Raw genomic sequence first — 25,402 nt, forward strand, 5'->3', positions numbered from 1 at the left:
GCAGATGAGGGTGTGGAGGCTTCAAGTTCTCTGTCCTTAACTGCCGTGAAACCTCTGCCCAGTCCCTTTCTCATTCTGGACCTCAGTTTCCCCATCTGCAAAATGGGGACTATTACCGACCCTCCGCCCTAAGGGTTCTGTGCTGGACTCCTGGGTCATTTCAGGGAGTACAGGGGTCCAGGCTTAGGTCCACCTTTTGCCTCTCATCCTGTTTTCCAAAGAGGCCCCAGAACAATGGACAGGGAGGCTGGAGCCCGCCAGTCTGGGCCCCTCCCTGGGTCCCCTGCAGATGGAGGGGGTGGGGCCTTCCTGTGGCCTGACAAAGGACCACTGCTGTCCTGGGGTCTCAGGGGCCAAGAGGAAGGGCAGTCAGGCCCTGGGAGCTCCACACTCAGCACAGGCCAAAGCCACACGGCTGCACAAACACGGTGCTACCCACACCCACAGAGCGACTACAAACACGCCTATCTGCACACCAGACAGAGCACTTGTGTGTAACTGCCACATCCGATGGACAGCAGCATCTCACGACACACAAGAGCAGCCCCTCAGCACGCACGACACAGCTACGCACCCTCTGTCCGCGCTGACCTCAAGCCACACCATCGGAAGCCAACTCCGCACAACTAACACACCGGCAAGAGTTCGGAGACCAAGGAGGCAACGCATCAACACACCTGACCTTCACACCTCCCAGAACCCCACCACAGCCACACCCCACAGTAAGGCCCCCAACAAACACAGCACACACAGGCACACGCCCTCCTCTGCGCCACCAGACACGACCCGCGCTGGCCCCACGGGTGCCCACCGACAGTGCCCGCAGCCTTAGAGAAAATGACGTGCAAATTGACGGAGCACCTCCCCGCCCCCGCGCCCCTCCTCCCGACGGCAGTGCACCTCCCTGAGCCACACTCACCGCCACCGGTTGGTTCAAGCACCCATACTGCCTCCTCTCCTCTCAGCCGTTTCGGGTGCGGACGTCACCCCCGCAACACACACGCGGTTCAGAATCCCGCGAAAACCCCGGGGACACGCACCACTCGACCACACCCGCGCAGACCCCAGGAACTCCTGCCAGGGAATGCAGGCCTGGGGCCTCTCGTCCTGCGGGAGCCGGTCTGAGCTCGGCGGCCGGAGGCCGATGGCACCAGCCAGGAGCACCCCAACTCGGGGCCCTCTGCAGAGCCCCGGCAGAGACGACTGACCCTGGGCAAGCGCAGTGTAGGACCAGAGGTGGGATAAGGGAGACCCGGCAAGAGGCCTCTAGTGGGTCTCCAGTGGTGTTTCCTCATATGCCCTCTGGGGGGCGGGGGGGATGGACGGGAGGCCCCAAAGTCTCCCGTCCCGGAAGCCGCACCTCTTCTCCCTCTACCCCGAGCTGGCCAAGCCCTCCCTTGACTCACCTGCCTTCCCTACACCTGGCTCCTCCCCCTGCCTGGGGGCCCGGAACCTGGAACCAGCTGAGGGTGCATCTCTCAAGACCTGCCCAGGACCTGCCCACCCAGAAGAGCCTGCAGCAGTCCCCACCCTCTCTGCTCACCCCAACCCTAGTACCCTGTCACTAGGGGGTGGCACCTCCGCTGCGCCCTTGCCTCAGGTCACAGGAGTGGCTCTACTCTTCAGATACTGTGACTCACGACGGTCTCTTAAGTCTTGAAAAAGGCTTATTATTTTTTGCTGATGCAAAAGCAAAGCTGTTCCGGTTGAAAGGAAGTCGACATCTCAGAAACACTTAAGAAGATAACTTTATTCTAGAACACTGCAGACCGAGGTCTCTCAGAGAGACAAGGAGCCCCCGTTTGCATCCTGCCCTCTGCTTATGAGCTGACTGCAAGTCACCTCATTTCCTCTTATCAGTTTCCTCAGTTTCCCCATCTGTGAAAGTGAGGAAGGTATGAGTTCCCATCTCCATGAAGCTTAAATGAATTGAGTCACAACAAAGAGCTTAGAACGGTGTCTGGCAATGGCAACGTTCAATAGATTCTAGTTGTTATTATTGTTCTTTTTATTTTACTTTATTTTTTATTTTTCTAAGTAGGCTCCAGGCCCAACATGGGGCTTGCACTCACACCTCGAGATCCAGTTGCTCTAACGACTGGGCCAGCCCGGGGCCCCGACTCGAGTCGTTCCTAGTACTGTGACGTTTCTACCTCTCCTCCACGTAACCCCTGTTAAGTAATTGGGTATATGCTCCACCACTGAATTACAAAACTTTAGAGTCGTTACGTGCCAACCATTCATCCCATAAACAATTAGTGCACGTCTGCTTCGAGCTAGGCCCAGCGGTGAAAGAACAAGATGAGTGCGGGTTGACGCTTTTCAGGGAGCCATGTGCAGCTGGGAGTAACCAAGTGGAAATGAACAGTACGAGCCGGGTGGTCGGTTCCTGGCTGCTGTGGCCACATGCTGGGACGCGGACGCCTCAGATCTGTGGGCTGCTGCCGTCCCAAGGGGGCACTTTGTAGGAATTAGCAAGAGGAGCCCTTTGGGGCGCCTGGGTGGCTCGGTGGGTTAAGTACCCGACTTCAGCTCAGGTCATGACCTCACAGTTCAGGTCGAGTTCGAGCCCGGCATCGGGCTCTGTGCTGACAGCTAAGAGCCTGAATGAAGCCTGCTTCAGATTCTGTCTCCATCTCTCTCTGCCCCTCCCCCGTTCGTACTCCATCTCTCAAAAATAAACTTTTTTTTTTTTTTAAGGTTTATTTATTTTTGAGACAGAGACAGAGCATGAACAGGGGAGGGTCAGAGAGAGAGAGGGAGACACAGAATCCGAAGCAGGCTTCATTCAGGCTCTGAGCTGTCAGCACAGAGCCCGACGCGGGGCTTGAACTCACGGACTGTGAGATCAAGACCTGAGCCGAAGTCAGACGCTTAACCGACTGAGCCACCCAGGCGCCCCAAAAATAAACGTTTTTAAAAAATTAAAAAAAAAAAAAAAAAAAAGAAGAAATAAAGAGGAGCCCTTTATTTTGGGTAGATGAAGGCTTCCGAGGGCACTCTCTGTAGCCCCTCGGGGCTCCTCGCAGCCTGCCCAGTGGGTCTGCAAACCTGGGTCCCGCCTGGGGAGTTCCCAGTCTGCTGGGGGAGGCGGTCATGTCCCTATACCCGGTGCTGTGATGGGGAAACACAGGAGGCTGAGGAGGCGTGGCCCGGAGAGACCTCCCTCCGCTAAGGGAGGTCAGGGAGGGCCTTCTCCTAAGAGGAGGCAAAATCTGGGCTGAGATGAAAAAAGATGAGGAAAAGCAAGACAGACGCTCCTGAGCCCCAGCATTTCACATGTGGAGCGAGCCAAGGACGCAAGTGCCACATCAAACTGCAAAATCTTCGAAGTCCCATAAGATAACATGTGGTGAGAATGTGGGGAAACCACCCTCATCCCCTGCTGGTGAGCGTGTAAACTGGTATGATCCCTTCGGGGCTCAATTTGGCAATATCGAGTAAAAGTGCACCCTGGGACACCCTGTGACCCGGCACTTCACTCCCACGGACACTCCCTGCAAGTTCTGCACACCAGACACCGGAGACGAGGGGGGGTGGGGGGGGGGGCAGACATGGCGGCTTTGTCTACAGCAGCAACAGATGGAAAACTACCTCCTTGTCCAACCACGGAAAGCGGAAACAAAATGACAGTGGCACAATCGGCAAGAGTTAACGGGAAGGAATTAACCCTATGTGTGTTCTGCTGGAGACACGCAAGATCTGATGTTACTTGGGGAAAATGCTGAATGATTTTTTTAAAAAGCGGAAACACAGAAACACACACAAGTAACACTAATATCAGGGCGCCTGGGGGGCTCAGTCGGGTTGAGCGTCACACTTTGGCTCAGGTCATGATTTCACCCATCTGTTAAGTTCAAGCCCGGCATTGGGCTCTCTGTTGTCAGAGCAGAGCCCTCTTGGGCTCTCTGTTGTCAGAGCAGAGCCCTCTTGGGATCCTCTGTCCCCCTCTGTCTCTGCCCCTCCCCTCTTGCCCCCCACTTGTGCTCTCTCCCAAAAATAAATAAAACATTAAAAAAACCACACACACAATAAGTAACACTGATACATGTATGTGTAGTCAGGGTATAAGGAAACATGCCCAAGTCATGGCTAGTTGGGGAGTGGGTGACAAAAAGTCTTGGAGAAAAGGGCAGCGGCTCTGGTTACAAAATGGTCAGCCCGATCTGTAAAGTCTTGTTGTTAATTAATTAATTATTTTTAAGACATAATTTTATTTATTTTCTCTATTTTTTTGAGGGGTGGGGGAAGGGCAGAGGGAGAAAGAGGGAGAATCTTAAGCAGGCCACACTCAGCAGGGAACTCCATGCCAGGGCCATGAGATCGTGACCTCAGCCAAGATCAAGAGTCCCAGGCTCAACCAAAATATAAAACTGAGCCCCTAAAGTTTTTATTTTAAAGGAGATGAGGGGCGCCTGGGTGGCGCAGTCGGTTGAGCGTCCGACTTCAGCTCAGGTCATGATCTCACAGTTTGTGGGTTCGAGCCCCGCGTTGGGCTCTGTGCTGACAGCTCGGAGCCTGGAGCCTGCTTTGGATTCTGTGTCTCCCTCTCTTTCTACCCCTCCCCTGCTCATACTCTGTCTCTCTCTCTCTGAAAAATGAATAAACTTAAAAAAAAAAAAAAAGGAGATGAAAGGGGGGCAAATACAGCGCGCTGCCCACAGTTGGTAGCTCTGGGTGGTGGGAATGTGGTGTTAGAAGCACAAATCGCTGTTACTAGTCGGTAACTTTTACATTTCACAGCCCAAGTTAGGCGAGCAATGAGAGAGGGACCGCGGCGTCTCCAGGCAGCGGGAGCAGCACAGTTACGGGTCTAGGGGCTGGAAGTGGAGGGGTGCGCAGGGGCACCCCGACTGTCCGCTGCAGGCGGCAGAGGTGGGGAGCAGAAGGCGGGCAGGTTGGCAAATGGCCCCGGAGGGAAGAGCAGGAGACCCGGAGGAGCCCGGGGGCGGGGACTGCGGGCCCAGCGGTGCAGGAGAGGCCCCGCACCCCGGGCTTTGTTCGGGGCGCGCACCCGCCTGAAAGGCATTCCTGGGCACGGCGCCCCGCCCCTTGGGGACGCCTGGCGGCTGCACCCGCCGCGCCGGGCAGATGGGCCGCCCGGCTTCCCGCGCTAGACCCGTGGGAACCGAGCCTGGAGGGCGGGGGCGAGGGCGCCGGGAACCGCCCCGGGGGGGAGGGGGCGCGTGCAGATGGGCGGGGGCCGCGGGCGCCGGCAGATGGGTGCGAGGCCGGCCTGGGGCCGGGCGACAAAGTCTCGGGGCAGATGTTCGCGGCCAGATGTTCGCGGGATGGGGTGGGGAGCCTGGGAAAACCCGGCTTGCTCTCCCGCCGCCCTCCCCCTGTGGCTGCTGAGGGCGAGCAGCGAGCAAGGTGCGGCCGGGGTGTCCACCGCCCGGGGCAACTGGGGAGGAGGGGCCGAGGCAGGGTCTAAGGGCTTCTCTAGGGCAAATATGTTACTTCTGGCCCTGCCCCCAGCCGCCCCACTTGTCTCAGTTAAGTGCCAGAAAGGAATCTGGGCTGAAAGCTCTGCCCCTGTGCCCTACTCCCGCCAGCCACCCGTATTAACGCGGCGTCCTGGCAGGTGGACGTGTGGAGGTGTCCGCGCACAACCCGGGGCTGCACCACCACCGTCCAGGCAGCAGTGCTGGCTGACGTTTATTAAGCATTTATCGGACTTAACATCATTACCTTAATTGTCACAACCACGCTGTGCCGAGCGTGCGCTAAGTTCCCCTCCGGATCGAGGGAGCACGAGCATGGAGGTCATGAAGGATAAGTGACTTGGCCGAGGTCACAGCAATTTTGTGGCAGGGCTAGAGTCGGAGTTCAGGATTCTGGAAGCCTGTGGGTTCCTGGATACCACACTTCTTTTCCTGTGTGCTACGTGCTTTGCAAACTTTATTCTTACCCTCGATGGACAAGAATTTGGGGAGCACCTATTGTATGCCTGGCTCTGAGCCAGCTGGGATGTCATAGTGAACACAACAGACAGAAGTCCTTGTCCTGTGGGAGTTTGTGTTTGGGGGGGGGGGGCACACAGTGAACAGGGTCAGTGCAATATATATTATCTAATGATAAATATTATGGAAAAAAATAAATCAGGAAGGAGGGAATAAGGAGGGCTGGGGTTTGGGGGGGTGTGTGTCAACAAAGTCCTCTCTGCAAAGGTGATATTTCAGTAAAGAACTTGTTCTCCGGGTGCCTGAGTGGCTCTGATGGTTGAGAGTCCAACTTCGGTTCAGGTCATGATCTCACAGTTGGTGGGTTCGAGCCCCACATTGGGCTTTGCACTAACAGCGCGGAGCCTTCTTCAGATTCTCTGTCTCTGTCTCTCTCTGCCCCTCTGCTCGTGCTCTCTCTTTCTCAAAAATAAATAAATATTGGGGCTCCTGGGTGGCTCAGTCGGTTAAGCATCCGACTTCGGCTCAGGTCATGATCTCGCGGTCCGTGAGTTCAAGCCCCGCGTCGGGCTCTGTGCTGACGGCTCAGAGCCTGGAGCCTGTTTCAGATTCTGTGTCTCCCTCTCTCTCTGCCCCTCCCCTGTTCATGCTCTGTCTCTCCCTGTCTCAAAAATAAATAAAACGTTAAAAATAAAAATAAAAAAATATTTAAAAATTTAATTAAAAAAAAAAAAACAAAAAGGGGCGCCTGGGTGGCGCAGTCGGTTAAGCGTCCGACTTCAGCCAGGTCACGATCTCGCGGTCCGTGAGTTCGAGCCCCGCGTCAGGCTCTGGGCTGATGGCTCGGAGCCTGGAGCCTGTTTCCGATTCTGTGTCTCCCTCTCTCTCTGACCCTCCCCCGTTCATGCTCTGTCTCTCTCTGTCCCAAAAATAAATAAAAAACGTTGAAAAAAAAATTAAAAAAAAAACAAAAAACAAAAAACAAAAAAACAAAACTTGTTCTCTCACTACCTTCAGCTATCAGGGGAAAAATATTCCAGGCAGAAGTCACAACCAGTGCCAAGGTCCTGAGGCAGAAGTGTGCCTGGTGTGTTCAAGAGGCCAGTGTGACTTTAGCCAGAATGAGCAAGGAGGAGGGTGCTAGGAAGTGAGGTCAAGGAGATACGGGGGAGTGGGTAGAAGGCATAGCTGGGATCATATAGGCCACAGTGAAGACTTTGGTTTTTACTCTCGGTGAGGCAGGAGCCAAGGGAGGGTTTTCGGCAGAGATGACTGTGTGACCTGACTCTGTGCTGAATCTCAACAGCTCTGATGCTACCCCTGCAAAGTCATTATCCCCACTGTGTGAAGCATGGCCCTGACCCCCTCGGGTTTCTCCACTTGAATGATGGCAGCAGTTGGTTTAGATCAGAGTTTCTTTCTTTCTTTTTTCTAAAAAAATTTTTAAATGTTTTATTTACTTTTGAGAGAGAGAGTGCAGGGGAGGGGCACAGAGAGAGGAAGACACAGAATCTGAAGCAGGCTCCAGTCTCTGAGCTGTCAGCACAGAGCCCGACATGGGGCTTGAAACCACGAACCGCAATATCATGACCTGAGCCGAAGTCGGACGCTTAACCGACTGAGCCACCCAGATGCCCCCAGATCAGAATTTCTTAACTTTGATGCTTCTGGGTAGGTTTCCAAGTTGGGTGAATTTGATGCATTTTTTTTTTTTTTCCCTGAGGGTGGCTGCCAGAAGTGGGGAGGATCCACAGGTCCTAACACATTGCTCAAGGGGTCTGAGAGGGATGTAAAAGTGTTCATAGCGGATTTATTCGGTTCATAGCAAATTTGTTCAGAAGCGCCACCAATTGGAAGCAACCTAAGTGTTCAACAAAAGGAGAATGGTTAAATAAACTACGAAATGCCATGTGGCCCTGGGAAATCATGAGACAGCACTTCCACTCTCAGGAATTTATACTAAGGACACACTCCAATGTGTGAAATGATGTATGTACAGGAAGAACAGGCAACTGGAAAAAACCCATCACTAGGGGATTGGTTGAATGAAGGATGTTCTCTCCATATAACGGAATCCAAGCAGCTGTCAAAGAGAAGGAGGAAGCTGCCTGTCACAGGGACCTAAGATCGACACGGTACATTGTTAAGTGGAAATAAACCCCAAACAAAATGAGTTGCCGAGTACTATGCATATAGACTGCCGCCACTTAGATTTTTATCTTATTTTTAAATTTTTTAAAATGTTTATTTATTTTTGAGAGAAAGAGAAGAGTGACAGCAGGGGAGGAGGAGGAGCAGAGAGAAAGGGAGACAGAGGATCCAAAGCAGGCTCCCAGCTGACAGCAGAGAGCCCGACACAGCCCGAACTCACAGACCAGGAGATCATGACCTGAGGTTAAGTCTGACGCTTAATGGACTGAGCCACCCAGGTACCCCATCTACTTATATTTTAAACAGGAGAAAAATTAAAAAAAAAATTAAAAGAAGAAAAAGAAAAGGGGTGCTTGGGTACCTCAGTCAGTTAAGCATCCGACTCTTGATTTTGGCTCACAGGTCATGATCTCATGGTTTGTGAGTTCAAGTCCCACGTCAGGCTCTGTGCTGACAGTGTAGAGCCTATGTGGGATTCTCTCTCCTTCCCTCTCTCTGCTCCCCCCCTCCCCTGCTCTCTCTCTCTCTCAAAATAAGTAAATAAACTTAAAAGAAAAGAAGAAGAAAAGAAAAAGGATCATATACCTGTTTTGCATTTGTTTGTATCTCGCTGGGATACCGATCAATCTCTGCCTCTGAGGAGGAAAACCCAGATGTTTACACTTGTTTATTTATTTGTTTAAAAAATTTTAAGGATTTATTATTATTATTTTTATTAAAAAAATTTTTTTTAATGTGTATTTATTTTGGAGACAGAGAGAGACAGAGCGTGAATGGGGGAGGGGCAGAGAGAGAGGGAGACACAGAATCCGAAGCAGGCTCCAGGCTCTGAGCTGTCAGCACAGAGCCTGACGCGGGGCTCGAACTCACGCACCGTGAGATCATGACCTGAGCTGAACTCGGACGCTTAACCGACTGAGCCACCCAGGCGTCCCAATGTTTATTTATTTTTGAGAGAGAGAGGGAGCCACAGAATCTGAAGCAGGCTCCAGGCTCTGACCTGTCAGCCCACAGAGCCCAACCTGGGGCTTGAACTCACGGACCGCGAGATCATGACCTGAGCCAAAGTCGGACGCTCAACCGACTGAGCCACCCAGGCGCCCTTCTCCAACAGCTTTCTTGAGATACAATTCACATATCATACAATGCACCCATTTAAAGGGTACGACTCAACGGTTTTTAGTACATCATGGAGTTGCACAACCTTCATGACAGCTAAGTATAGAATATTTTCATCAAGATGTTCTAAAGAAAAAGAAATTCCGTTCTCATTAGCAGTCACTCTCCATTTGCCCCTACCTCTCAGCCCCTGGCAGCCACTAATCTATTCCCTCTTTTCTGTCTCGACAGGTTTACCTGTTCTGGATACTTCCTATAAGTAGGGGGCTCAGACTGAAGGTGGACCTTCTCTTTTTTGTTGTATGTACTTCTCTAGGATCTGCTTTTTCATAACAATGGACTCATTCTTGGTGTAAAAGCTGGTTACAATGGTAATACATACTCATTATAAAGAATTTGGACATGCAGGTCAACTCTAAACAAAATTAAAATCCTCCTTAATCCTATCCGTGCACCCATAAATGCAGAGAGAAAACCTCTGAATACTTAAGTGTGTGTGTGTGGGGTGCTGGATTTGGGCAAGTTGTAGGAAGGCACTGGGGAGCAGCCGGGGGGTGGGGCAGAATCCAGTGATTTCCAAAGACTCCGTTTATTATGACTTATTTCTTTAAATAGGTAATACATTTATTTTTTAAGTAAACTCTCTGCCCATCGTGGGGCTTCAACTCATGGCCCCGAGATCAAGACTCGTGTGCTCTACCGACTGAGCCAGCTGGGCTCCCCCAAGACTCCATTTAAAGAGGCAATGATTTGGGGGCATCTGGGTGGCTCACTTGATTAAGTCACCAACTTCGGCCCAGGTCATGATCTCACGGTTCGTGGGTTCGAGCCCCGTGTCGGGCTCTGCGCGGACCCCTTGCTTGGAGCCTGGAGCCTGCTTCGGATTCTGGGTCTCCTTCTCTCTCTGCCCCTCTCCCGCTTGTGCTCTGTCTCGCTCTGTCTCTCAAAGATAAATAAATGTAAACAAAATTTTTTTAAAGAGGCCATGATTTTGATTTTCTGTTGCTTGCTGTAACTGGTAACTATCCCTGCTCTCAGAGACCTGCTGGGAATGCTCTCCCCCTGCACCCCACCCCCACCCCAGGTCCCTGTTACTTGTCACAAGGCAGAAGTATGCATTCCAGGATCATTATCTAATTCAGTAATTGTGAGGATAATAATGGTGGTAATGATCTAATGTAGGGGTTAAGACTTCAGGCTCTGGGGTGAGGCACACCTCGATTCCAACCAGGGCTCTGAGGCTTTGGGGACCGTGGTGCTTTGGGCGCACGGTCCGTCTTCCCTGGGCCTCAGTGTCCTCTTCTGCAAATGGGATTCTAGCAGTGCCACTCGGAAAGGTTGTGGTGGGGACGCATCCTGACAAGGATGCAGCGACTCCTGACACTTTGTCATTGGTCTGACTCTCCGTTGTCCATAGCCCACGCTTCCTGGCGCCATCCCCCACGGAATCCCTCCAGCCACACCGTGCCCCAGGTACATCGCCTCCATTTTGCAGATGAGGAAACTGAGGGGGCAGACGGCTGAGGGGCGTGGGGAGTCGAGGACCTGGGCGCTCTCCCCGTGTCTGACTCCCAGGACCAGGGGGCAAATGGGGCTGGGGGCTGGGAGGAAGGGGCTCTTCTCCTCCACCCTCTCCCCCCCTTCCCTGGGAAAGTCCAACAGGTGGCAGGCCGAGGCGCTGGGGGCCATTGTGCGGGGGGCCGGGGAGGGTCGGAGGGCCCAGTGTGTGTCTGGGAGAAGATGGATGCCTTCATTACCATGTGAATCCTGGGAAACTGCCACCGGGGCTGGGTGGTGGGTGGGCGCGGGCCCCAGGGCGGGGGGCTTGGCGTTCACAGGCCTGGACCACACAGCAGCTGGGAAGGGGGTCCCTGTGGAATCCTAAGGGACCCATTAAAAAAACTCAGATAATGGGAATTCCCCTCTTGTCTAATTTCTTATTTTAGGACATCTCCATCCTGTGGGGCTTGAGAGAGACATAGATTGAAAACAAAAAGATTTTTTTTTTTTTTAAAGGACAAAAAAACCCTTGTTTTCCCCCTCTCCGTTGATAGCGCTGCACATTTGGGCCTGAACAGTTAAAGTCAGAGCCTTTCACAGCATGCCGCACAGATCAGCAGCTCCGTGGGGGCATTTTCCAGGCTGTTCCCTGAATGGCTCTTTCATTCCTGTAAAATATGTCCTAGGTAAATCCAGGGTGATTAGCAAAGAGTTGCTGAGCAAATTGGGAGAAGCAGGTTTTCGGCTTAAAAAACAAAGATGTCATCAATTTGACTGGAGCAGAAAGGACTGGCCAGTGCTTGGAAAGGAGGCAGGCGGTGGAGGAAGATAAGGGTGATCAGAACAACCCCAACAGTGACCAGTCACCAAGCACCCGCGTCTCACGGGTAGGAGAACTGAGGCTTCAGAGGGACCCACGCAGAGGGGAGCACGGACCACAGAAGGAGATCTGGAACACAGACCCACACACACGTAGGCAGGAAGAAGGTTGCAGAAGTTCCTCCAAGTCAAGCTTTTCCAAAAACCCTTTCATAAGCCTAGACACTCTCCCAGTCATGCACGATCGATCTTGCTCTCTCTCACACGCACACCAGGGCAGGCATTTGCTCACAAACACACACCCTTAAACACAGCCCAAGTGCATGCTCACAGACGCAACCAGGTGGAGGCACGTCTACAACACTGTCCCACATAAGATGTCCTCGTGCTTACGACATACTTGTACAGACCCAAGCACACAGGGATTCTCGAAAGAACACATTCGGTCTCGCTCTCACAGGCTCACACACGTACTCCTAAGTGCACAGGGCAACTCTCCAGAAGAGAGGACCCAGGTCCAGCAGAGAGGGCCTTGGCCCCTCCCCCAACTCCACACTTGGGCAGCTGGCTCCCCAGCCTTGGCCCCTGGGTTTTCTCTACTGTCCCCCACCATCTGTGACGCGTGTGTCTAGTGTGCCTCCACCCCCTCTCCCCCATTCCAGCTGGGGTGCCCCGGCTGGCCCTTGGGGGAGCCCGAGAAGCGGTGGGCATCCAGCTCTTAGCAGCAAGGGTGGGCACCTGCCTGCGGGGGACAGGCACGTGGAGGCCTTGAATGCAGAGCCAAGGGCTCATTCTTCTCTGGGTTTCCTTCCGCTGTCCCCGCAGGGCTGCTCCCAGGCGAGCATGGGGCCGGGCCACTCCACTCTTTAGGTTTGAGGAGGGCAGGGCCCAGAGGGGAGGAAGGGCTCACCGCAGATCCCAGCGGGTCTCATCCGCCACACAGGGGTCTGCCTTCACATGCAGATAGCCTGTTTGTCTCACCTGGTCTGCCTTTAAATGACAAAAAAGGTTGGATGCAGTCAGGGCATTAGCTGAGTTGACAACTGACCAAAATGGGAAGGGGAAGGTTGTTAACTGTGGAAACAAAAAAAGATGTCAACATAGATGCAGCCTAGATATAATTTGCGTTACAAAAAAGACATAATGAGCATTAAAAAAAAAAACCCCAAATCTGAAATCTATGTTAAAGTATCAACGGCAGGCAATGATCTCTGGGTGGCAGGAATATGCTGTTTTCCCATTTTTAAAACACATATTCTAATTTTCTACAGGGCATGGATGCAGCTTCTGGATAGTAACAGGTTTTTGTAAATGATTGTTTAATGGCATAAAAAATGACAAGGAGGTGGTGGCCTCATGGGAGCCCAGAGCTTGGGCAGGCTCTTGATTGCAGGCGGGCGGTGGCTGGTGCCTTCTCTTCTGTGCCTTTATTTTCCTCATCTGTATAATGGAGACTCGCCACATGGAGGGCAATGTGAGCTTTAAGGGTGTACTGCATGTAAACACTTGGTGCTCGGGACACAGTAAGTGCTCAATAAAGGCAGCTGCTCTTCTTATTCTTCCAGTGAAGGTTTCTGCTTACACTGCCAGGGTACAGTGTCATCTGTACTGCCCGCAGGGAAGGGTGTGCGCGAGTCCCCTAGGCTGACTTCCTGTGCAGGTTCACACGCATAGAGATCCGCCCATGTGCGCACACCCAAACCATGCACATTGCACACGCGTGGAACATCACGTACATGCACAAAGTGCATGCAAACAGGAGCCAGACCCTTGGCCCAGGGCCCCTCGGTGGGCGGTGCTGACACCCTCTCAGTTCTCCACCTCCAGCACCCTTGTCCCCGATTCTTTCAGCTGAAAGTCGCTGGAAATCTAGGCTTTTTCCTGGCACCTCACCAGGTCCAGGGCTGCTTCAGGGGTCTCAGGACATTTGTAAGGGTGAGAGTGGTGTGGGTTGAATGACCTCCAAGCAGGGGTGCCCGGGTGGTTCAGTTGGTAAAGCATCAGACTCTCGATTTCGGCTCAGGTTAGGTCATGATCTCAGGGTTTGTGAGATTGGGGTCCCACATCCGGCTCTGCGCTGACAGCATGGAGCCTGCTTGGGATTCCCTCTCTGCCCCTCCCCTGTTGGCGTGTGCACTCTTTCTCTCAAAAAATAGACATGAAAACCCCCCCAAAACCTCCAAGGAAAAGGACAGAGGTAAATAGAGCTGGGACATCTGGGGTTGTGGCCCTGCTGTGCTACAGAGGGACATCTGGATGAACTTGGGTCCACTCTCTGGCCTGCTCTCGTCTATTCATGTCCATGGCCCTTGCCCTAACATCACTATCACTGGCCTATAGCTCCACACCTGGCTCCTGACCTCCATTTCTAATGCTTAGAAAGGACCATGTCACTCCCTTGCTCAGAATCCTTCCTTGGATCCCCACTGCCTCCAGGATAAAACCTACACTCCATGGCCTGGCCTGTGGGACCTGCTTACCTCTCCTCATTTCTTACTCTTTCTCACTCTGCTGGCTCTCTCACTCTATCTCACTCTCGCTCATCTGGCCCCTCTGCTCAGACTGGATCTCTCCTGGAAGCTGTGATCTCTCCTCTGTGTATTTGATTGGAGTCCAACAAATTGGTGTGCAAATCACATCCTTGCCATTTCCTAGCTCTTCAGGACCCTGGGCAGGTTTCAGACCCTTCCTGAGTTTTAGATGCCTCCTTTGCCAGAGGCAGATAATAGTTAATATTTCTTTCTGCTGGGGTTGGATTTCTTTTTATTCTCCATTTCATTTGTATTATTTCAGTTGTATTTGTTTTTGAAAAGTATGTTCACCTGGCTCAAAATTTTAAAAATACAAAACATACAAAAGAATACCAATACAACAGAATTTTCCTCCCAAGCTGACCAATTCCTTTTTATCTTTCTGGCCTTCAAATTTACCCCAATAATATCTCTTTTTACACATCTGGTAGATGCTTTGGTAAATATCATCTACGGAGGACCTGTTACGTGTGCTTCCCGTGATGATTTCACTTAATCCTCACAGCCACACACGAGGTAGATGGGGAAACAGGCTCAGAGACAAGAAGCCACTTGCTTGAAGCTGTACCTCTGGTAAGCGGTGGACTCAAGGTAACGTGTGTTCGTTTATGAAGTGCCTACTATGTGTCAGGCCCCTAGAGTACTGAGTGTTCTCATCTTTCGGTCACTGGGCCAGGTTCAAATGGTGGCGAGGGCGGCTCAGCCCTCTCAGAGTTGGTATTTTAGTGGAGATGGCCCGTCACCGTCACCCCATTTCCCGGGTAAGGGAACAAAGGAACAGAAGGGCAAGAAACTGCCCCGTGTCGTGTGGTGCTGAGAAAAGAGCTAGGAAAAGCAGACCCGTTCCACTGGTGGGGAAACTGAGGGCCAGAGAAAGGGAGAGGTTTGCCCAAGGGAGTTCAGGAACCACACCCGCTGACCCGACACCACGCTTGGCCGCTTGGCCCCTCCCAACAGGGGGCGGCCCCAGACCGGGCCCCGCCCCCGGCGCTCGCGGCCGCGTCCCTGGCAGCCCCGGCGGCCGTTTCCTGCCTGCGTCGCTGGGCGGGCGGCCGGCCCATCTGGCGGCCCCCAAGAGGCGGCGCGGGGAGGCGGCCCAGACTCGCTGGAGCCAGGCGCCGGCCCGCGCCCCCCGCCCGCCCGGAGAGCCCAGGTGTGGCCGCGGCGGGGGTGGGGGTGGTGCCTTCCTTCCCGCTCGGCCCTTCCTGACGCACCCGCGGGCAGGATGCGTCCGCCTCCCAAGACCCGGCCTGGAGTCGCGGAGGGAATCCCAGCGGTGGGAAAGCCGGCGGGGGTCGGAGCACCCCTCCCCAGTATCCACTCCTTGTGAGACCCCGGGTAAGGCTTGCCCTTCCTTGGCGGGGTGGGGCCCAGTCTTCCCACGTGTGCAAGGACATTCGATGAACTCTGACCTCTTGGATCTCGAAAGCTCTCGCCTTGCCTCTAAGGGACCCCGGACAAGATTGTGGAAACCGGAGGCACCACTCCTGCCCCAAGTGTTGACATTATTCACTTTTTCAGCCGTTTCAAGTCTATTTCCCCATCACAGTTTCAGATCGGGAATGGGGGGGGGGGGGCTGACCTGTGTTCCCTGCTGTGCCCACTGACTTGACCGGTGCCCAGCTCATTCCTGGTGCTGAGCTCTGACAGGGTTATCTCAAGGCTTTAACCCCAGAAGTTGGAGCGGCCCTGGGAGGGTCTTACCCTTTTCACAGCTGAGGAAACAGGACAGAGCGGGCAGGCCCCTCCAGGCACAGGGTGGCAGCCAGCCCTGCTCCGCCAGATGCTGACCCTCTTCTCCAGCGCTGCTCCCAAGGAAGGGAACCTGGATTCCAGTATCCTGATTTATGTCAAACAGCACCTGTGGTGAACATCGTGGTCTTGGAAGCCAGACATCCTGGGTTCAGATCCCCCCCCTGAGCACTTAATGTCTCTTTGCTTCAGTTCCCTTTATCTGTAAAAATGATGGTACTACCTTACAGGGTTGTTATAACGATCACATAAATGTTTTAAAAATACATTAACATCTTGCTAGAAACATGTTAAATACAAAGGAAATCGTATCAGGGCTCTCAGCAGGGCTGGTCCTCCCCATTGGAGCCCCCTGCTGCCTACTGTAGTCAGGGGAAATGGGAGGCCAGAGAGGAACACTTCCTCTATCAGGGACAGAACTTGGGGGTTTTGGAGCAGTTTGTTTCCCAAGAGTCCACCCCTACCCCAGGGTGAGGCTGGCACCAGGCCCACCCAGAGCCCTGCCCAGCCACCCGCCCACCCCCACCTCTCCCGCGTGCAGGCCCAATCCGTGCCCGGCCTGGTGCCATTTTTCCATGGGACTCTGGCGGTGGCGGTTCACATCTGGAGTCTAGACTCGGAGGCTCTGCGGGCCGGGCCTACCGCCCGGGCTGGGCCACCGCTGCCCGCTGTTTGCTCAGCTGAAGCTGGTTAATTGGAATTAGAGTGGCCTCTGCGGTGCCGGCTGGCCGGGCGGGCCCTGGATGGCCGCTGCCGAGGTCTGTGGAACATCTGGCCGGGCCAGGACGGTCATTAGGTGGCAGGCGCCCGGCGCCACTGCCACCTCAGCCTCCGCCGGGGGCCGGCGGTGACTCAATGAAGCCTTTGTGGGCCCTGGGCCGCAGAGCCAACCATGCTGTGTGCCTGGGCTGCCTGCCCCATCTGCTGCCCTCAGAGGGGCCTTGTTCCAGGACCACACGGCCTCCCCTCTGGAGGCGGCAGGAGCCGGCAGAGATCCGAGAAGCCCCTGAAAGGGACCCCATGGCTGGGAGAAACCTTTGAGATTTCCTACCCTTTCTTTCCTTCTCTGTAGGCCCAGAGAAATTGGGCGGTTGTCTCAAAGGTGCCCAGAACAGCAGTCAGTGACGCAGGCCCAGGGTCTAGAGGGGAGCTGCACAGTCCTTAGGAACTTTGGAATTCAGCATGGATTGCTTGAGGTCATATCCACCCCCGTGGGCAACCCACCTCAATTGTCTCATTTGCACAAGGGGACTAATACTAGCACCTGGAGCCTAAGACGGAAATGAAGTGAAATCCCGTATGGAGGTGTGATTATTATAGAGATACTTCCTATTCTCTGCTCATACTTGTCTTCTGGCCACCTCCAAACTGTCTGGAAGCCACTGTTATTTCCAGCCTTTGAACCCGAAGCTTGGGCAGGAGAGCTCTGGAATGGGAGTTGGAGGCCTGAGTCTCAGACTGGTGGTCACCCCCTCCCACTTGTTTCTCCACCCAGTGACCCCGCACCAGGCAGGTGGAGAAGGGCGGTGCCCATGCCTCGCCTGGTCCACTGGAGATTCTCCTACAGGTCTGGGCTGCTTGCTGTCTTCAGCAAACTTTGGAGAAACGCTGGCTCTGAGATCTCCAGCTCTCGGGCCTGGATCACCTCCCAGAAGCACTGGGCCTCCTGTCCTCCCACTCCAGCCTCTCAGGGGCCCTGGCCCCTGTGCTGTGAGTGGCGTCAATGTGGGGGTGGGGTGGGGTGGGTGGCTTCTAGCAACAGCATCTTCCTGGCCTTGCACAGTCATTGTGGGAACAACCCTGGGAATGAGCAGAATAGGAATGATGGGGGCTTGATCTCCAGGGTGACCTAGAGTCCAAGTGCTCTCCAGCTGAAGCCATATGGACATCAGGCCCAGAGAAGCAGGCTCCTGCCAGCCTGGGAATAAAATTTAAACTCATCCCTGGGATCCATGAGGCCCTGCACATTTCACTAGCTTTGCAGATACTGGTCCCCTTGCAGAGTCAGGTCGGCTTTTTGGTACTTTCCTTGTGGACTTGCTGGGGTGGGTGGGTGACACATAGAGCACCTGTCCCACAGCCTCATAGCCCCCAAATGTTGGAGGAAGTGGCAAGGAGAACTGAAAGGGTGGGGGTGGGGGGGAATGAAGGCAGGCTCGTGGGCCCCCTCTGCTGGCTAGAGGGTATCCATGGGAGGCTGAGCTAGCCAGGCACTGGGTGGGCATCCAGGAGTATGGAAGGACCTGGAGGTCGGGGCCTCTCCCCCAGGTTGTGAGAGTTCACAGTCCCCAGGAAGGGGCTTGCAGGGAAGTTTCTGGGTGGGAGGGTGAGAGCTAGTAAAGTCAATGCAATATGCTGGGTGCAGAGAACCCCTCCAGGGGCACAGTGGCCTGCCCGGGCAATGGGATGAATTTTTAATGTAAGGCAAAGTCAGTCCACAATACAAAAGTCTAAAAATCAGACCCACTTTTCCCACCTGGCCTCTGGGAGGGTGGGGGAGTTTGGGGGCTTCCTTTGCCTGCAGGGGATGTGAAGGGGCAGAAGAAGGCCAGAGAAGGGGGAAGAGGGAATCAGGCCACGGGAGGCCCTGCTGGAGGGATCCTGCTGCCCCCGCCCCTCTCCCGGAGCTGCCAGGCCTCCTGCGCCCTCTGCCCGTGCAGGCCTATGCTGGTCCGTCCCCGCCTGCCTGGTCTGGCCCTCAGAGGGTCAGGTACCAGCCGCATCATTTCTCCTTCTTCTCCAGCCCCTTCGATGCCGAGGCCTCTGTTCCCTCTTTGGATCCCTCTGTCACTGCTGCTGGATCCTTAGGATTTGACTCTTCATAACTGACCAAAAAAACAAAACAATAAAAAACAACACCTTTAGAGGAGGCGGAGGGCAGAATCTCTGGGCCCCACCTCCCCACCATCCCAGGAAAATCCCTGGGCACACGAGGAACACCAGCCTGGCATCCATGGCCCAGCATCTTCCAGTACTTGGCCCTGGCCCCACTTTATGCCCTCCTCAGACAGGCTGCTCTCTCCTTTCTCTGTGCCTGGTGGTGCCACGAGGTGGCAAGGGCAGTGGCAGATGGAAGAAGGGCTGGTTGGCCTTGGGTGGACTAACTTTAAGCTTCTTGAACTTTCCACTGGAGAGAGTGGGGGAAAAAATGGGGCAACCAGGACGAGGCTATGGAGATGGGCTGCTTCCCAGAGCACATGGCAAGGGTCAAACAACTCAGCCCCAGGGGTGCAGGCAGGTAGGGGATTGCTCTACTGGCAAGTGGCAAGGTGCCACTCTCGAAGGCCGCCACCCTGGCTTGGCTCTTGCTATGGGCCCCATTTATTGAACAACTGAGTTCACACCAAGGGTAGTACCTGTATCTCTTCCCCAGGTGAACCCCATGAGGCAGGAATGTGCCCACTTACAGATGAACAGAGTGAGGCTCCGGGAGAGGAAAGTGATCTGCCCAGGGTTACATGTAAGAATATCTACTCCTGGACGACAAGGGCTGTACTGTCCGCTCTCTCTCGCATGAGCCCCACGCTACCGGTGAGGACAGTGAGGTTCTAGAGCCCTGCTCCCGGCCCTGAGGCTGGGTGTAGTGACTGCCTCATGGCTGTGGAGGTGCCACTTGCTGCCTGCCCCTGGCAATGCTCCCTGCCCCGTACACTGGAGCTGGGATGTCTGCCCTACCTTGGGCCCCGGGGCAGTGGGGGGAAGCGGGCAGGTGGACACCCGCCGGGCATTACATGGCGCTGGGATTCTGCGGGCGCCGGCGGCGAGGGCCAGCTAGCTTCTGCTGCATGGAGTCGGCCAGGCTGGCTGGGGAGCCCGAGACTGTGGGGAAGTGGGTGAGTCTCGGGGTGTGAGGCAGGATTTCCGCCGAGGACTCGTAGCTGTGTGAGAGACAGAGAAGACAGAAAAAAGAGATGGAGAGGAAAAGACGGGGGAGGACAGAGACTTCTCTTGCAATGAGCAGGGAGCAGAGCCGTGTCTTAATTTTGTCTTCCTCTGCACTTTTGGACTCCGCGGAAAGAAGCCGGAATTACTAGGAGAATAAAATGATGCACCCGTACAAGGGGACACTATGCAGCTGTGCAAAAGAACAAGGATGCTCTAGATGTGCACGTGCTGCTGCAGAAACGTCTCTGAGATCTACCGTGGTGTGAAAAACCCAGATGCAGAATGCTCGGAGAGGGCCACCGGCTGTGCAGGAGCGTGCACGCGCACACGTGCTGTTAGGAGCAAAGCGTTCTCTGAACGTCTATGCGACAGAGCTCTGAGATGGCTGGGGTGTCAGGGGGTTTTCCTTTCCATGGCTATGAAATTTGGAGCCATGTGACTGTGTTACCTATTTGAAAATAAGTGAATAAAAAAAGAGAGAGCCTCGTAAGGGAAAAGTAAAATGAAAGGTAAGGTGGAGAATTAGGGAGAGATGGAGAAAGAGAGAGACCACCTGCTTTTTCACCTTAACCAGAGGATATCCTGGGGGTGGGGGCAGAAGGGGTGTAGAGTGCCTAAGTGGTAGAATATTCAGGGGAGCCCAGCACCGAACAGGTGCCCTGGCTGTGGATATTCAGAGCTTGGCCCAGTGTGGACACCACAGGACTGGGACTGGCGGGAGGGGGTTACCCCAAGGCAGGGGGGTGGCTGAGAATGGATGAGCCAGAGGGTGAGGGCAGGTGCTAAGCTCAGACACCAGATCCCACCCCTGCCCCCAGATCTGCCTCCAAGTTCATCCCCCAGCCTCGCGTGAGTCCACAGGGCTTTGCCCGGCCAGGAGATTCAGGCAGGCAGGTTGGGAGCCTGGGGCTTCTAGGCAAGACAGGGAGGGCAGAGGCAGGTACGGGGGAGGGGGTGAGTCACGGGTTCCCCTGCAGGCAGCCAGGTGCACAGATGGCCCTGGCAGGCACTCGAGGGACAACTTGGAGGCCAGGCAGGTGGAGCTGGGTGGAAGGCCCCCGAGTGGGCAGCTTCAGTCGCAGCTGGCAGCTATTTCTGGGTCCCCGGCAGGCGGGGTCAGTGGTGCTGGGGAACAGACACCTGTCAGAGTCACGCAGGCCTTGGGGTATGGGTGGGGCTGTGCACAGGGCGTGGCAGGTGTGCGTATGGCCACGGGGAAGGGGTATGTGTGTGCGTGAGACATTTGCTGAGACAGAGCTGTGGGTCAGAGCCATTGAGGCAGCTCAACAGGGACTGACATTTGATTTCCAACCTGGGGCACCTCCCACCACACTAGGATCCTCCCTATTACTCACATGGGAAAGCTGAGGTCGGGGAAAGGAAGGCTGAAGTCATGTGGCAGAGTCAGGCTGGGAACCCAGGGCTCCTGACAGTGGGGCAGCCTGGGGGGAAACTCTCCCAGCCAGTCCCTTCTCAAGACCCAGCAGGCATCTGGATGTGGGGGCTGCCTTCCCCTGGCTCTCGGCCCGAGGAAAGGTGCCCGCTGGCGCCACAGGCCAGGCACCCACATGCTGGCAGAAAGGACAAGAGGTGGGCTGGTGGCAGGAACAATGTTCCCCTGGAGACGTGTACAAGCAGCCCCGGCAGGCCCCACTAGCTGCCTGCAGGTGCACCTGGGCCATGCGGACGTCCGCCCCCGCCCTGCCTTACCTGAACATCTCTGTCACTTCTCCCTTGGCCAGTGCCACCAGGACGGGAAAGCCGATGCAGGCGGGGACCAGGTATAGAAGGGCAGGCTATGAGAGAACAGAGGCTGGTGATGAAATGCTGTATAGGGTACCTGCTCAGGGCCACGCCCATCACTCCAACCCTCTTCTGGGCGCAACTGAGGGACAATGACTGCCCAGGTTCCCAGAGCAAGTCAGTGGCTGGGCCCTTATCTGGGGCTCCTGGCTCTCTGACCAGGCTGCTCCTCCCTGGGAGGGAATGCAAGGAACCCAAAGAAACTCAAGCATGCAGGGCTTTAAGGGTCCCCAGGAGTCTGGCTGGCAGTATCCTAATCACCTGGGACATCAGGTTCAAACAAACAACCTCCTGGGTGGGTCCTAGTCCCAGAAACTAGCGGGGTGGCTGAGAACAGATGAGCCAGAGGGTGAGGGCAGGTGCCGAGCTCAGGCTTCGGATCTCACCCCTGCTTCCCGAGTCTGAGGGTGGAAGTCTGCGTCCTTAACAAACACTCCAGGAGGTGTTGTTACAATAACATGACCCAGGCAGTCTGGCTCCAGATCCTGTGTGCGGAGACTCCTGCTGAAGCTGGGTTTGGAGGGCAGGATGGAGCATGTGCTGCACACACTATGCTGAGCTCAGCCTCCCAAGGAACACTTCAGCCCATCTCCAATTCCCTATGACCATCCTCTTGTTCACAGGAGGAAGGCTGAGGCTTCGGGAGGACAGGGGACAGCACAGGCCTCAGCTATTAAACGGTAAACTGGGGACTGAACCTATTCTTTTCCCCACAGCATCCGAAAGTTGGACATTACTGCCCAGCCCTCCATGACCACCAATGCTCCCAAGGGCCTGAAGACCCCGTGAGACGTGACCCCGCTTCCTTCTCCAGTGTCACCTGACCTGCCCTACTCTGATAGGAAGGAGGACCTGATTTTGGTCCTCCTTGTCACCTCCAGCCACAGGACCTCTGCACCGGCAGTTTCTGCTGCCTGCGATGCTCTTCCCACCTTTGCCTAGACTCCTCCTCCTTGGACCTCTGCTCAGTTTTATTTCTCCGGGGAAGCCTTCCCTGGCACGGAGCCAGGCCCCCTTGTTATCCACTCTCAAGGCCCCCTGCCATGCCCTGCAGCATTCTCTGGCAATGTGGAGTGGAACACTGCTGTATCATTGCAGACTTCAGCCTCTCTGCTGCTAGGCTGTGAACTTCACGAGGGCTGGGTCCACGGCCGTCTTCGTCACTGCTCTATTCCTGGCATTTCAGGAGGAGGCCTGGTAAATCCTAAGCAAGTGGCTTCTTCATGGGTGCTTGCAAAGTTAAGAGGGTGTCTTGTAGATGTAAGGTGAGACCTCACTCCGAAGGGGAAGCCAGCCCCTGCTCAGAGGACAGGACTCCAGAGCCCCCCAAGCCTGACCTTCAGACCATTTCTTGGCACCTGCCACGCATGGGTCATGTACCACACCGCTTCCTATGTATTACTCTTGGAGCTAGTAACACAATCTGAGTTCTACAGATGATGCTACTGAGGTTTAGATAAGGAGAAATGACTCACCCAAGGCCACACGAGGTGTGTAAATGGCTGAGCTTTTCTCACTATATTAGGTGTTTGCTGAGTCAGGACTTGGGCGAGTTAGGCTTTAGGCCTTTTGGAGAGCGATAGAAATGACAATGACTAAAGTCCACACCAAAACCTGTGAAAGGCAGCCACAGCAGTACTCAGAGGAAAATCTATTAACTCTAGGTGCATTTATTAGAAAACACCAAAGACTTGAAATAATTTTAACTTTCAAGTCAAGAAACCAGAAAAAGAATAAAACACCAAAAAGTAGAAAGCAAATAATGAAGGCAAAAAGCAGAAATTTGTGAAACAGAAAATGAAATAAATACAAACTTAATAGAATTTAATTCCTGAAAAGATCTCCTTATACTTTACAGATGAAGAGACTGAGGATCAGAGGAGGGAAAGGACTGCCCTAATCACACAGCTGGCCAGGATGTGGCTCCAGGTGCCTCTGTCTCTAAGTCACCAGCACCAGGCTGGGCAAGGTACAGGGCTTCCCGGGGGAGGGTGGAAGAAGTCTGGCTCCCTCCAGGCCTGCCTCACTTGAGGGCCGGGGGCCACTGAGGCTCCTCTGAGAGGTGGCGACTTTGCTATCATCACTGGAATACACGCCTACTATTTTTTTTCCTCTCAAGGCACTGAGGAACCTCTCCAAAATTGGCGCTGAAGAGAGGCTAGGATGTATAGCTTGGGATGGTGAACTGGGTGTCAGGCTCCTGGCTTTCCATCTGGCCTCTGCTCTACTGTGTGACCACAGCTAAACTGCTTCCCTCTCTCTGTACAATGAGAACACTTGATCATCTTGGAGGGGGCTTTTCTAGGAGGCTGCCAGACCCCTGGCTTGGAGTGGGTTTTTGGTAGAGGCTACATGGGTTGAAAACCACTTAAGCAGCACCACTGGGACTTCCACCTAGGGAATTACTGGCACTGGGATTGCCTGTGTCATGGAGAGGAAGAGGGTCTTCAAGAAACAGGCTGCCCTTGTGTCCTGGATCCCCTTCCCAAGATCTAGGGGGAGGCCCACGTGGATGACGATGGGGCAATGGCTGGGCTGCTACTTAGGGGGCAGCACAGGCCTGGGGCCAGGGGTCAGGAGTCCGGGGCTCCAGCCAGGGCCCAGCTTAACTTGCTGTGTGACCCAGGAAGTCTCCTTTTCTCTCTGGCCTACAGTGTCCCTGCACAGAGGACCACCTCTCCAGCCAGTATGGGAGCTCCCAACCGGATCCTCGAGTCTAGCCCAGGCAGCAGGCTAGGCTGCCACCTGGTGGCCTCTGGGGGAATGGCTCCGGGCTTGGAATCTGGGCTGGGAGCAGAGACCTCCCAGACGACTCTGAGTTCGTCCCCCAAGCCAGGCCCAGTCACTCTTGGAGACCTTCTTGTCAGGTGTGTGTCACTCTCGGCTTGCAGGTCATTTGGGGTAGAAGTGAATAAGACATGGCTCTTCACTGGTTCTTGGTTTCTCTACCTATAGGCTAGGGGACTCTGGCCCTTGGACATTCTGTAGAAAGAGACTACTATTTGGTTCATAAACATCATAGGTACTGTAGGAACTAAATGAGTTAATGAGCAAAAGGGTTTAGCACAGCACCTGGCACAGAGTAACTGCTCAACCAACAGCTCTTGTGATTAATTCAAAGGTGGCTTCTCTGTGGCTGGTGCCCTGGGGAGGGGAGAAAGCGGGGGAGCAGAGGGAGTGGAGGATGGAGGGGACAGTGACAACAATGACAGCTACTACTACCTGGGCCAGGCACAACTGTGAGCACTTTCCTTACGCTAACTCATTTCGTCCTCAAAAAACTCCAAGCTAGCTACGATGAACTAATCTCACTTTTTTTTTCTTAATTAACTACCACAGGAAATCAAGCAGGACTTCTGCAACCTGCCCACAGTCCTGCTTTGAACAGATGGGGGAGTCTGGACTTCCTCCCCCCTGAGTCCCCTTGGCCTTCATTTCACCCAGCCTCTCCCACTGCCAGGGGTTCAGAGCCTGGGCTTGGTTTCCACATGTCACAATCTGGGATCCTTGCTCTAGCACATGCTTGCCATGTGGCACCTGACTTCCAATTCCCTTACCTGCTCGTGAGGACCCTCGAGAGGAACTGAATGGAGACTGGTGTACGGGAAGGGCCCTGCTTTCCAGTACTCAGCAAGCCCATCTGCTGGCGGTCTCCTCCTTGTTGCCCCCTCCTCAGGTCTCAATAAAAGCTCTCAGCCCTCATCCACCCTGCTTCACTCTGCGGCGGCTCAGTACCCATCTTGGTGGGAGGAGGAAGCAGAGGCTGGATGCTTGGGGAGTCAGGGAGGGCCCCGAACAGCTTCTCCCTCACCCGGTAGGGTGGGCACCGGGCTGAAACACTCAACACCCACCCGACACTGTTCCACTGGCCCCACTCCGGAGGCTCAGAAGCTGCAGCCTCTCTTTCCCAGGCTCCCTGCAGTAGGGGCCATGTGACCC

The 25,402-nt window shown here is 54.5% G+C and overlaps 1 protein-coding gene and 1 long non-coding RNA gene across 5 annotated transcripts in view; one reads left to right on the forward strand and one right to left on the reverse strand.

Moving 5' to 3' along the window:
• The first annotated feature begins 15,019 nt into the window (after positions 1-15,019).
• Positions 15,020-25,165, forward strand: LOC122237230. 2 transcript variants are annotated; one of them, XR_006215535.1, is made up of 5 exons: positions 15,020-15,361; positions 22,180-22,660; positions 23,322-23,432; positions 24,118-24,330; positions 24,803-25,165. It is a non-coding gene; the product is annotated as an uncharacterized LOC122237230 (long non-coding RNA). The 2 variants fall into 2 exon arrangements; XR_006215534.1 differs by lacking the exon at positions 22,180-22,660 and having other exon boundaries at positions 15,026-15,361.
• HM13 (histocompatibility minor 13) overlaps positions 18,132-25,402 on the reverse strand; it is a 39,171-nt gene continuing 31,900 nt past the window's right edge. The window contains exons 11-13 of one of the 3 annotated variants that reach the window (XM_015537034.2): positions 21,371-21,456; positions 19,507-19,653; positions 18,132-18,600 (exon numbers count right to left, since the gene is read on the reverse strand). In XM_015537034.2, the coding sequence (XP_015392520.2) occupies positions 18,498-18,600; positions 19,507-19,653; positions 21,371-21,456 (336 nt within the window). In that variant the 3' untranslated portion in view covers positions 18,132-18,497. Of the gene's footprint in view, positions 18,601-19,450; positions 19,654-21,370; positions 21,457-25,402 lie in introns of all 3 variants that reach the window. The other 2 variants (XR_006215533.1, XM_042980690.1) reach the window with 2 other exon arrangements.

The sequence above is a fragment of the Panthera tigris genome, chromosome A3, assembly GCF_018350195.1.
Source record: "Panthera tigris isolate Pti1 chromosome A3, P.tigris_Pti1_mat1.1, whole genome shotgun sequence".
In the NCBI taxonomy this organism is placed as follows: Eukaryota; Metazoa; Chordata; class Mammalia; order Carnivora; family Felidae; genus Panthera; species Panthera tigris.